Source organism: Lathamus discolor, chromosome 1, assembly GCF_037157495.1.
Source record: "Lathamus discolor isolate bLatDis1 chromosome 1, bLatDis1.hap1, whole genome shotgun sequence".
Classification (NCBI taxonomy): domain Eukaryota; kingdom Metazoa; phylum Chordata; class Aves; order Psittaciformes; family Psittacidae; genus Lathamus; species Lathamus discolor.
In genome coordinates, this window is record NC_088884.1 from 17,714,027 (window position 1) to 17,727,180 (window position 13,154).

The 13,154-nt window shown below is 39.7% G+C and overlaps 1 protein-coding gene across 3 annotated transcripts in view; it reads left to right on the plus strand.

The window, feature by feature from the left end:
• Positions 1 to 13,154, plus strand: part of CFTR (CF transmembrane conductance regulator) — a 94,141-nt gene that overhangs the window by 42,209 nt on the left and 38,778 nt on the right. For all 3 annotated transcript variants that reach the window (XM_065659611.1, XM_065659525.1, XM_065659692.1), the window contains 5 exons: positions 3,152 to 3,246; positions 5,952 to 6,038; positions 6,917 to 7,649; positions 8,233 to 8,361; positions 12,125 to 12,162. In XM_065659611.1, the coding sequence (XP_065515683.1) occupies positions 3,152 to 3,246; positions 5,952 to 6,038; positions 6,917 to 7,649; positions 8,233 to 8,361; positions 12,125 to 12,162 (1,082 nt within the window). The remainder of the gene's footprint in view (positions 1 to 3,151; positions 3,247 to 5,951; positions 6,039 to 6,916; positions 7,650 to 8,232; positions 8,362 to 12,124; positions 12,163 to 13,154) is intronic.

Below are 13,154 nucleotides of genomic sequence, written 5' to 3' on the forward strand. Positions count from 1 at the left end.
GGTTTCCTTTTTTTATAACCAGACCGTATTTCCTCTTCACCCTGAAAAGAGATATTACCTTAAAGCCTCTTGGCTGTTTTCTTCTGTACGAAGCATAAAGGTATTGTAACAGTCATCCCTTTGCTGCCGAGGTAGATGAATATGACATTTACACTGCTAAAAAAATCAAAGAGATGTTAAGAGGGGTGCTTTCTTCTTGGGTGTGCAACTTGAGATTCGTTAGCTCCTGGTATTAGAAGCACCCACAAAAGTAATTAATGTTTGTGAGAACTGTGGGGGGTTTCTTCTCTGAATATTTACCAATAGATTTCTCAATTTAAGCGTTTAGAAATAGAAATGTTAAAGAAAATCCAGCGGCTACTTCATTAATGTGCTGGGGTTTGTGCCGTTCGGCATCATTACATGGGTTTTGTCCCTGGCTTGATTTCACTTCCTGCATAAAATGACAGCAAGGATGTATTTGGACCAGCCCTATGTACTTTTTTACAATAGGTAATGCATGTTCCAACAAATAGCATTGTGTGTCTATTGAACTTCATCACTCTGTTTACGCCTTTGAAAGAAATTACTAAACATTTTTTTAATTATGATGATTACAGCCTGAAAAGTTCTTTGTCTGTTCCATGCCATGTATTATCCTGAGGTGAAGGGTAGAAGAGAGCAGAAGGGGAACTCATTAGAAGTCTGATTAAAATTCCGTGTTGACGCACCTGCAAAGAAATATATCTGACGAAATACCACCACCATTTAAAACAATAGGAGCCCTGGCATTAATTTCAGCAGGGCTAGGATTTTACCCTGTTTGCAGGGGAGGACACACTGGGCCCAGTTCTTCACCTGGGCTTTTCTGGAAGAAGCAGAATTAGGAAACAGCAGTAGCACCAGCACCATTACCGGCAGCAGTACTGGTAGACATGGGAAACAGTGGAAATCAGCTTAGATACCTAGATACTTAAACACGCAAATCTCAGTGTTTAGGTGAAGACACTGGGTAAATGTCAAAGTAACATGAATAACATGGCTCCTGCATGCATCGTGAAACCCCAGGTATCTGAGCAGGTTGTCTCAAATAGATGCCAGAAAAAATTTTGTGCCAGAATTTCACGTGTTCTCTCTAAATACTTGATGACCTATTATAGCACGATGATGTTGTTAGAAAATTCTCTTTTAAAAATGTTGCTGGCATTGTTTGTCACATCCCTCTTTCTTCAAATACCTGAGCTGTTCTGTTAGTACCAGCAATTTGCTTGTGTGGCTCTAATTTTACAAGAGGGAAATAACTAGTTAACATGAGAAGAATTTAAAAATCACCTGCAATAGATTTTCCATGCATAAGAGCATCTTGATTTTAAGGTCAGAATCCTCTAAGTCAGGAAGTAAACGCTATTATCAAATTAAAGAGATGAGAGAATCTCCCATTTCCGGACAGGCCAGGCAGTCAATTTCTAGTCCTTGAGTGGCTGGACCTTTTGTCTGTCACTGATCCAGGGGTGAAGAGCATTGTTCACTCTGTTCCTGAGGTCAGGGCAATTTGCAGGGGAGGAAGAAGGAAACATTTATCTGGAAGGGGTTTTATTTATTTATTTACTCTGCAAAACCTCAGAGGCTTGGATTGCCAAAAGGCTGCCCAACAGAGAGTGATTAACCATCAACATCACAGCAGGGGTGGTCAAAATTGGATTATATCTGACTTTGTATGCAAACTTCTAGAGAGCAGTTCAATTTTCAATCCGAAGGTCGGATTGCACTGGAAGTGCTTCACATGTCTTCCGGTATTTTTCCCAGATGTCGTAGGGTTTCTGTGGGTGCTGTGGAGTGCATGCAGACAGCAGAGTTCCTGTATGTCTCTCAGCTGCCTGGGGGAAGAGAGACCACAAATCAGGCTGCCTTTTCCACACCATTCCCTAAAGCCTGCTCCCAGCAGCTCACTTTCAGGGGGATTTTGCATACCACTTTTTTTCCTCCAGAAGTTGCACATCTTTGTAAGGCATGAGAACCCTGGAGCTGATTTTGTCTGGTATCAGATGCCTTGGACAGCTTCCTTAGCTGTGGGGGATCCCTGTCTTTGGAGTGGGAGGACATGCATAGGCAGCAAGAGCAGCAGTCCTGTGCTGCCGAGTGGGGAGCACAGGCACTGGGAGCTTCCAGGACTCTCAGGACTCCCAGCTTGCACAAGGCAAACTACCCTGGAGTCACACCTGCTGGAAACCTTGGTGCCCTGGGGCACAGGGGGGTCATCAGCCCATATTTCTGGGAGGAGTGCCTTGAATCTACCACAGTTACAGTGGTGTCACTGCAGTGGCTTAAAGACGGAGGCCAGGGAAGACTTGAAGGCAGAATGTAGAGCAACTGTAGGAGCATTAAAACTAGACAGCCTGCAGGCGCACAAACCATTTTCCATGTCCCAGCTTCTATGAATTATTGTGGTTTGCAAGGATTGTCAGGTTTGGTGCTAAATACTCCCCTCAAGAAAATTTCTGGCCACCTCTGCCAGTGGAGCAGAAGGATGTCCTTTACTCCTTTCTCTGTCTCACATGAGAAGGAAATGGAATTTTCTACTTTTTTTTCACTGGCTAAAGATTCATTTTTAGCATGGTCATGAGCTGTAAGTAACATACAGCCCAAGCAGTGGAACTTGGCTCCCAAACCTTTTGCAAACCTTGAGTATTCCTGGCATTCCTGGCTAGGAATTTTGTGCAAGCCTTTTTTAATGAACATACCTGAAGTATTAATTTCTCTGGGCTCTGAAGAGCTGAGATCCAGAGTTAGCTTCTTGTTCTCCCTAACTTCAGTGGCAAATGCATTTGCCATTGTTACTTGACAGAAAACACAACCAGCTAACATCTTGGATTGATATTGTATGAAGGTACATTCCCTGCTTTTATAGAGATCCAGCAATCAAGACAAATATTTATTCTTGAGACCTTGCAGCTTGTGATTGCTCTCTGCAGTAGAATTACACAATTTCTTTTATCACCATTTCTGATTACATAAATAACTTAAAGAAATAAACCTCCGTGGGAGGTTTTTTCTTACCACTTCTGTCTAACCTGTCTGTACGCTGTTGTGCATTGTGATTCTATCCAGTCTGTGACTTGAGTTTCTTGGATATGGAAAATACATGTCTAATTCTTTAAAAAAATGTTAACAGGATATTTCCAAGTTCCCAGACAAAGATTATACAGTGCTGGGTGAAGGCGGAATCATTCTGAGTGGAGGCCAGCGAGCACGAATCTCACTAGCAAGGTATTTTACTCTCTAAGTAATGTACTGTTTCTTGTATAAGGAAATTATTACGACTGAGCACTTAAATATATGTGGACCAGGTCCTGCTGAATAAATATCCACCAGGTATATCAGGAACTTCATTCTACTCTCAGAAATCTGAATTTTGCTATACAACTGTGTTTGTGATACACCTGCATATTTCTTTATTGGATTTTGAAAGTTTGATGTTAGATGCATGCAATGGCTTGGCTGAAGATAAATCTTTTGCTCCCTGATGCAAGATGTCTGTGGAGACTTAGTCCTGTAAGTGTAGCTTTCTAAGTACCAAAGAAATGTGTACAAAAGATTCCAGATGAAAAAATTCCACGTTTCAAAAAATGTTGCTAATAGTTTTGGGTTTTCTGTTAAAAAAAAAAAAAAAAGGTGGAATCATAGAATCATAGAATGGTTAAGAAAGCAATGGCTAAATGGCTAGCCAGCACCTGTGAATAACGATCTGGCCTTGTCTGTGTGACCTTCCCACGTTAGTAATTTTGAAGATCTACAGAACAATAATGTAGGTGTTTGTCTAACAAATTTGCAATGTGTTTCAGTGGGATCACTTAGCTGTCATCAGAGGTTCAGTAATGACAGCTCTGATGTGTAAATGGCCCCATTTGTTTCTGTGCCAAGTACAAATTGTGGTGGTTCCCATGCTCAGAAACTCTGGGTAGAAGTTAAATCACATTATGATGATCCACACTGGCAACCCATGAAAGATACGCATGTCTGTGTGAGGCTAAAAGATGGGTTCATTAACACATAGAGGCTTTCAGTGTAGATCTTTCTAGCAAATTTGTGAGAGGGAAGAGACATACGGATGGTTCTGATTTCTGCAGTAAGAGAGAACAGGAGGAGCTAGCAAAGCTTTCAGAGCGAAAAACCCCAACCAACCCTGGCAGCGTTCAAGGCTGGGTTAGACAGAGCCTTGTGTGGGATGGTTTAGTGTGAGGTGTCCCTGCCCATGGCAGGAGGCTTGGAACTTGATGATCTTAAAGTCTTTTCCAACCCTAACTATTCTATGAATCTGAAACCCACTTAGATTTTCATTTAAAATTCAACATTTAAAGAAATATTTCCCAGATTCTGTGGATAATCACATCTGTCACTTTTCAGATAGTCACAGTTCATTTGCTGGAGGGTCACATAACTGATATAGTATATTTATTGTCAGCTACATAATTATTATTAAAAAACCAATTAAATGTCCCAAAGTCAGTGGCTATATCTGCTGTACCTTTTGTTTGGGCTCCAGTCTAAACTCGGCATGCTGCAAGGTATGCAGGTGGTTGAGGTGTGGGCTGCAGATAAAGTTCTGAGAAAGGCAGAGGAGAAAATTGAAGATTAGAGCCCCCTCTGCACTGCTTACAAGCTGGATGTTATTTGCTTGGACTGTCTTCATGCACGTTTCTGGTGTACTCTGTGCAAAGTCATGTGAAATGAGACTTCCAGGTGGAAGTGCAATCAACCAGCCATCACAAGAAGCTGATAGAGATTGCTAGGTCCATCTTTCTTGTAGAGCTTTGTCAATGCCTTACAGCTATAACAGGGGGAAAGAAAAGATCAAGGGAAAGAAACCAGCCCCTGCCCTGGCTTTGAGCTGCCTCACTTGCCTGGTACCCTAAAGGCGGTCATGTATAGCTACTAAGCCCAACATACCAATTATAGCAATAATGTGAGTGCTACCATTATTCCAGGAAAAAAAAAAATGCAAACTTTTTGCTGATAAAAGTGCCAAGAACAGTATGAACTTTTGTTGTTGTGCAGCCACTCCATCGTAATGTATGGTCAGTGAAATCCATCGTGACAGAGGACTTTTCAATAAAGTTTCTTGGTTCATGAACATAATATGCTGTTATTGAGGGCTTTTTCTCCTGGTGGTTAAATATTCTCACATTGTTTAACATAATGATTTTAAAACTCATTTTAGAGTACTTTAAAAAGTACCGAAATGCAGCTGTCGAAATTTTCTTTGCTAATTGCACCCTGATTCATATCACTTCATGATTTTCATACTCACAGAGGTAGATAAGGGGCCTTTTTTAATGGATTTGAAATAAAAAGCCCTCTTAACCCCAGGTTTAGATCTCAGTGATCCATGTCCAGTCACATAAAGCTTAAGGTCCTAATGCTACAAATAGTTTTTCATGTCCTGAACACAAACTACTGTACAGCTCCATTTCAGATATTGTTTGCAAGATCATGGCTCACTAATACACTTGTCTTTGCTCACAGTTACTTTGAAGTACTTTTAAAACTAAGTGCTAAGACCTAGTCTTTTCACACAATTACGTTTATGTAGTATTCCCTCAGGTATCAGTAGGCATTACGGTAGGTAGTAAATTCCCATTTAAATGGTCATTATACACTGATGGGGCCTGTCAGATTCAAGCCATAAACAGATCTTTAGAGTAACCTATGTAAAGGCAGCTGTATAGCTTGCTTTGATTGCACAGAAATTAAGAGAAAACCCAGTTGGTTTGTAATGTGGTCTGCAGCAAGGAAAGGCTTTACTGAAAGATGTCTTACAAGTGCATTGTAAACTGAACTTCAGCTCCACATTGATGCTGTCAAAAAGTCTACCAGTTGCAAGTTTCTGAGACAAAGGCATTGTCTTTAAGTTACATTTACGTAAATTTATAAGACTTGTGAGAGTTAATGTAATTTCTGTTTTCTCTGTTCAGAGCAGTGTACAAAGATGCTGATTTGTATCTCATGGATTCTCCTTTTGGGCATTTAGACATTTTTACAGAAAAAGAGATATTTGAAAGGTACTGTATATTTTGATAGATTGTATTTAAGAATCCCACCAAGCAGCACAAAGTAAAACCAAGAACAGGAATTCAATAAAAGTAAAAAAGTACTGAAATGATCAAAATTGTACCTTTTAGGGCTGTTTATTTTAAGGCATTCTTGTGACTGAGTATTTTGTGTTAGCACTAGGACACAGCATACTGTGCTGGGGACAAGCCTGAGCCAGGTGTGTACATTAATGTTCCCTCTTCCATCTTAACGTATTGAGCCTGCTATAATCTGTTCCTACCAGAGAGCATGGCTTTATATCTGGTGTGTCTGTGTACCAGAAAGGCTTTAATTTTAAAACACCTGCTTTGTCAGTATAAATTTTTACAAAAAGCTTTATTTTCTCTTATTTTTCTAATGACTGAAAAACTAGTCACCTGAAAGTGCCCACTGACCAAGAGATTGGCAGCAGGCAGGACAAAGACAGAGACTTTTGACTTGTCCTGAAGGTGAAGCTTGAAAGAGTAAGGACATACATACTGTTATGCATGAGCTTTTCAGTCATCATAAGTTTGATGTTTTGAAATCAAGCTAAAACCTTTAAGTTTGGCAGCAAAAGATCTAAGAAACCGTAAGACGAAAAGAAGTATTTAATTTTCACGTTGAACTGTGCCTTTTGGATTGAAAATGATTAAATTTTCTCTGCTTTTTTTGGTTCCTGTGGTAAAGTACTCACCCTTTACACATCTCAGCCTTACTGCTTCCTTTGTAGTTTGAGGGAGTGCCCAGGCATGCACATCCTGGGAGGGGGGCAGGTGAAAGGAAATAGATTGAAAATGAAAGTTATGTAAGCAGTATTTAATCATGAAGAAAAAAATCTTACTTTTAACGCTTTCATCTTTTACAGCTGTGTATGCAAGCTGATGGCGAATAAAACTCGGATCTTAGTTACTTCAAAACTGGAACATTTAAAGATTGCGGACAAAATACTAATTTTACATGAGGGGAGCTGCTATTTTTATGGGACATTTTCTGAACTTCAGGGTCAACGGCCCGACTTCAGTTCAGAGCTGATGGGATTTGATTCTTTTGATCAGTTCAGTGCAGAGAGAAGAAATTCAATACTAACAGAGACTCTCCGACGATTTTCCATTGAAGGAGAAGGCATGGGATCACGAAATGAAACCAAGAAGCAATCTTTTAAACAGACGTCAGATTTTAATGACAAAAGGAAGAACTCCATAATTATTAACCCTCTTAATGCAGGTAGAAAGTTCTCAGTAGTGCAGAAGAATGGAATGCAAGTCAATGGGATAGAAGATGGCCACAACGACCCACCAGAAAGGAGGCTCTCGCTGGTGCCTGACTTGGAACAGGGAGACGTAGGTCTGCTTCGGAGTCATGTGCTAAACACTGACCATATGCTGCAAGGTCGGAGGAGGCAGTCTGTGTTAAATCTGATGACGGGTACCTCTGTGAACCTTGGACCAAACTTTACCAAAAAGGGAAGTACAACATTTAGGAAAATGTCAGTGGTGCCTCAGACGAACCTGTCTTCTGAGATAGATATCTACACCAGGCGCTTGTCTCGAGACAGTGTCTTAGACATAACTGATGAAATCAATGAAGAGGATTTGAAGGTATGTGTTGATTTACGTTCAGCCTGGGTTTTGATATGGCGATAGTTTAGTGCAGTATATTCTTTACTTATTCTTTACTTATTTTTCTACTTGACTATGTCATTCCTAATGCAATTCTTCCCTATGGAATATCCTTTTGGAATATCTGTGAAAATTTTAACTCAGATATCATTTTGAAATCATTGAAATCCTCAAATAAATATTTTGCCTGATTTTTCAGTTTTTGAATGCTATTTGTAGAGGATTTCAATGCAGAATTTTGATCCATCTTTAAGGTTATGCTAAAATGAAATTTGAAACCATAATATGGGAAAGCATTGTTTTAAAACAATTACGTAAAATTGACATTTAAAATGTGAAGGCTTACAAAAATTTGTCTGAAAATTTCAGATTATCTCTAAACTGTTTTGTTCTGTCAAAGATGACTTAACCTGCCAGTACCTCCCTCTGTAGCCATTATCAGCCACTTTGAATGATGCAGTTCAATTATTTGGACTGAGTTAGCGGAACAGCATTCATGTGTCATAAATTCTCATATATAGATAATATCATTCTTAGTATGGTCTTGTGAATTCTTTGACAGGAATGCTTCACTGATGATGCTGAAAACATGGGTGCTGTTACCACATGGAATACCTATTTCAGATATGTTACCATCCACAAAAACTTGATTTTTGTTCTAATTTTATGTGTGACTGTCTTCTTAATTGAGGTAAGAAAATCTGTGCTCAATGTCACGTTACTACAAAGGATTTTTGTTCAAACTTTGTTCTTTGTGATGAAAGGGATAAAGCATCAGCTTATTAGCATTACCTCGTGTATTTATCGCTTACTGGCAACTGCTTTAAGTGATATTGCAGTGGCTTTTCTACTGTTTAGATGAGCATTTCTCAGCAAAGATAGTGATTAGTGCATGGCAGCAGAAGACCCACTTTCTCAAATTATCACACTTACTTTCTGCTGTGTGGTACCATAGATGAGAATTGTCCTATGCAGGTCTCTTGTTCACAGGTGAATAATCTTCCATTTTCCATTCTAAGATACTGTTCAGAGCCTTGAGGGGTTAACAACAACAATTGCTTTTTTTTTTTTCCTATGAGCACATACATAAATTCTGGAGAATTGCTTTAAAAAGGAAGTTAGAAGCTTTGCTCCTAGTGAAAGAAGAGTGGTAAGGCAGAGGGCTGAATGCCTGTGACAGCATTTAAAGATGAATGGGGTGGGTCTGCAGCATGCAGGGAAGAATTTTTCCAAGTACAGTGGGAAACACTGTCAGAAAAAGTGCTGAAGAACCTGTCTGATGATGCAAGTCTGACTATTTTTCTTATAACAGAAATTTCCTGCATTTGACTTGTCTCCCAATTTAGGAAAGACATTTAGCATATATACGGTATCTCACAGTGTCCTCTTTTACACCTAGTATTCTAAATCTAGTGTTTTTCTGGGGGAAGAAACATGTTTCAGAGAGAAGACTGGGAGATTAATGAACCTGTATTCATATGTCAACTTATAAAATATGGTACCAACTTCTCTTGGCATTTTTCAACGTGAAATTGTGCTCCATCCCTGGCGGTGTTCAAGGCCAGGTTGGATGAAGCCTTGTGTGGGATGGTTTAGTGTGAGGTGTCCCTGCCCATGGCAGAGGGGTTGGAACTAGATGATCTTGAGGTCCTTTCCAACCCTAACTATTCTATGATTCTATGAAAGAAGAGAAAAATCCATTAGGAGTTCCATTAGAACTAGTTTTGGGCTGATTGTGTCAGTGAAAGGTTTATAACAGTTCTATGGTGGTATTCAAACTTCTGGTACCATCAAACCTGGAGAAAGATATGGTTGATGTTATCCTGAGTCTACACTAATGTTATGTTGCAGGTGATTTAAATTAGTTCTTTTGGACTAGGAATAAGGCCTGGAGCTTAGATCAAGTTTGAGATCCCAAATTTTTAAACCACCTCCAAAAGCAAGACAGTATTTAGATGCATAGCTGTTCTTATGTAAGTTTTTGTTTTCATGCTAGTGGGAAATGCCTATTTAAACCTACAATAGCAAAGCTAAATGTGCATTTTAGGGAAAAGGGAAATTTTAACTTTGAGGTGTATCAATCAGATTTATCCCTGTATATTCAGCATACATGTCTAATCTTGATTACCAATTTTTTCTTTTAAATTTGACTGAAACCTTTTTAAATAATTCAAAAGCTTTATCTTCTAATTGAAGAATAAATCCCATGACAAAGAATGTATCCATCTAAGTTAAACTTTCCAGTATGACTATTGCTTAAGTAAAAGAAACTTTCCAGTATGACTATTGCTTAAGTAAAAGCCTATTGATAAATTAATGGGCTGGAAGATATTCAGCCATAGTACAGACTGTATAACCTTTAGCAGATCTTTGTGCATGAGATGAAATACCATGCCAAGTGGTTATGTGGCCTGCGCTAACAGTTCGTATGTACCCTTCTAGCCCTAGACAATGCAGAGAGGTTAGGGATGAGCATCCAAGAGCTGAACTGGGAGAGTAGTGACACATAAATTGAAAGTGGAGTTGTGACACCCTTCAGAGCTGGGTGGGAGTGTTGTGGAAATGCTGATTTAGAATGGATTGCTTTGTATTGTAGATTCCAGGGTGAGTCCACACAGATCACCATAAATAGGGCATCAGTTGTACATTCTTCATAGATTTGTGGGGTTGTGTGTGTTAATATCTCTTTCAAGTGGCTCAGAACTGTATTTCCTAGATGTAATTTGCAGAGACTAGGATTGCTGAACTGAAAGAAGAGCAGTTATGATTGGAAACATAGAGAAAGGCTTTGTGAAGTTATTCTGTCACTATATTATCTACCTTCATCTTCATAGCTGAAAAGCTCCTCTGTTGTGAGGATGAGAAAAGAATTCTGGTGAGAGATGTGAAAATGTTATTGTGAAAGAAGCCTGATCCTCACAAATGTTTAAATTCAGGGCATCATGGTCAATCTTGAGTTACTTACTGTAAGACCTCCACAAGTTAGTGATTCCTAAGGAGAAGAATTAATTAGGTAGTGGGGTATTATGGAAATACATTCCTGTACCAGAGCCATAAAAATATATGGGAAGAAATAGTGTTCCAGAGTAAGCTTCTGTTGAGCATTGAAGCATCTCACAGTAAGAATGGTTCAATTCCACATTTTAAAAGTATTAAAATAGATTATGTAGAGAATTCTTGATGAAATTCAACAAGGGCAAGTGTAGAGTCTTGCATCTGGGGAAGAACAACCCCATGTACCAGTACAGGTTGGGGGTTGACCTGCTGGAAAGTAGTGAAGGGGAAAGGGACCTGGGGGTCCTGGTGGACAGGAGGATGACCATGAGCCAGCAATGTGCTCTTGTGGCCAAGAAGGCAAATGGCATCTTAGGGTGCATTAGAAAGGGAGTGGTTAGTAGGTCAAAAGAGGTTCTCCTCCCCCTCTACTCAGCCTTGGTGAGGCCGCATCTGGAATATTGCGTCCAGTTCTGGGCCCCTCTGTTCAAGAAGGACAGGGAATTGCTTGAAGGAGTCCAGCGCAGAGCCACAAAGATGATTAAGGGAGTGGAACATCTCCCTTATGAGGAGAGGCTGAGGGAGCTGGGTCTCTTTAGCTTGCAAAAGAGGAGACTGAGGGGTGACCTCATCAATGTTTACAAATATGTGAAGGGTAGGTGTCAGGATGATGGAGCTAGGCTTTTTTCAGTGATATCCAGTGATAGGACAAGGGGCAATGGGTGTAAACTGGAGCATAGGAAGTTCCACGTTAACATCAGGAAGAACTTCTTTACTGTAAGAGTGACAGAGCACTGGAACAGGTTGCCCAGGAGGGTTGTGGAGTCTCCTACACTGGAGATATTCAAGGCCCGCCTGGACAAGTTCCTGTGTGATGTACTGTAGGTTACCCTGCTCTTGCAGGGGGGTTGGACTAGATGATCTTTTGATGTCCCTTCCAACCCTTGGGATTCTGTGATTCTGTAAATACCAGATGAGTTGATATATCAAATGTAGGTATCAGCTACCAAAAAACACAATGCAAAAATAACAGTATTAAAGGTTTGACATTTGTATTTGAATAGCTGCCTTTGAAGATACCGAGAGTCTCTTTTAGGAAGAAATATTAGTCTTTAAAATGTAAAATATGTTAAAGCGTACAGTGAATATTCCTAGTCATTAGGAATGCATTAGCAAGCCTTTGTTAATACTAGGGTAAAAAAACAATAAAAGAATATTTAGGCACTCGAGAGCCTGATTGTAATACAAGTCTAAATGTAGCTTTCCTGGTGGGATGCACTAATAGTTTCTGTGGAAAGAGGAGCAGTTATGACAAAGTTTTAGCTTCAGGGAAGTTTGACTTCCATTCATTTATAATGCTCTCTCTAAAAACAATTATAAAGTCAGTAGAAGAAGATAAGTAAGAAAAAGTGCATAATGTGACAAGACAAAAAAATTAACTTTGTTTTCTTTGGTCACAGGTAGCTGCTTCTCTTGCTGGATTGTGGTTTCTTAAAAAGTAAGTAGTGAGAACCCGTCGTCTCCATTATATTGATTTTTGCTATAAATAATGAATTCAGCCAGAATTCTGTATGGGTAGGCACTAGCTTATATTCCATAAAATGGTTCAGAGATGGATGGTTTAAATCCCTCATGTAGGCAGTATCTTAAGCTGGTACTTCTTTAAGTTCTGACAGTCAGACGGTTTGTGCCTTGTTATTGAGCACGTAACAACGCATGCAAGACTTTTTCTGGGCCATCTGACTCTAGAGATGCATGGGCTTATCCTGAATACTCTGTGGTTCATCACTTCCAGAGCATGCCAGGTGAGACATTTGCTAAGGAACATTTTAAGGAAGCAGTTTCCATTCATTTGTACTATTTCCTCTACTCACCTGTGAAAAATTACCAGGAGTTGCAGGGTCAGGCAGATGAAGGTTAAAACACAGAGAGCAGCAGTATGGCTTTTCCTGGGCTAATGCTTTTGATCCCTGTTTTTGTCCTGCAGCGCTAAGCCTAAAAACATATGGTGACATAGGTCTGATGAGGAGGAGGGATTTATGTTGATGTCCCCTTACAGTAGGTCACTAAGGTGTTTGATTTTTACAGTACACCTAAAGCATTTTACTTCCACAATAATTCTTTTCAATGCTTAAGTGTTTTTCTTTTCTTATTAAAAGAGGTGGATGTGCTTTCCATGATGAGGCTAGTTTTGTCAGTGATTTAACAGGCAGTAGATCTGCAAGAGATGACCAAAGCAGGACGTTTTCACAGTAGTTTGAGGAAAATTATTGGAGGGGTTGTGGTTATACCATGAGCTTAATTTCCATCTTGGCAAAAAACCCTTCATTGCACAATTGCAACTAATTTCAGAAATTGCTGCAAATGCCAGTAGGTTCCTGAATTACCAAAGGTAGCTGAGTAGATGAATAAGCAATTTATTGCCTTGACCGCTGAACACACACAGGGTTACTTTGCCTCAGTGGATTGTGGGGTAGTTCATAATTTACA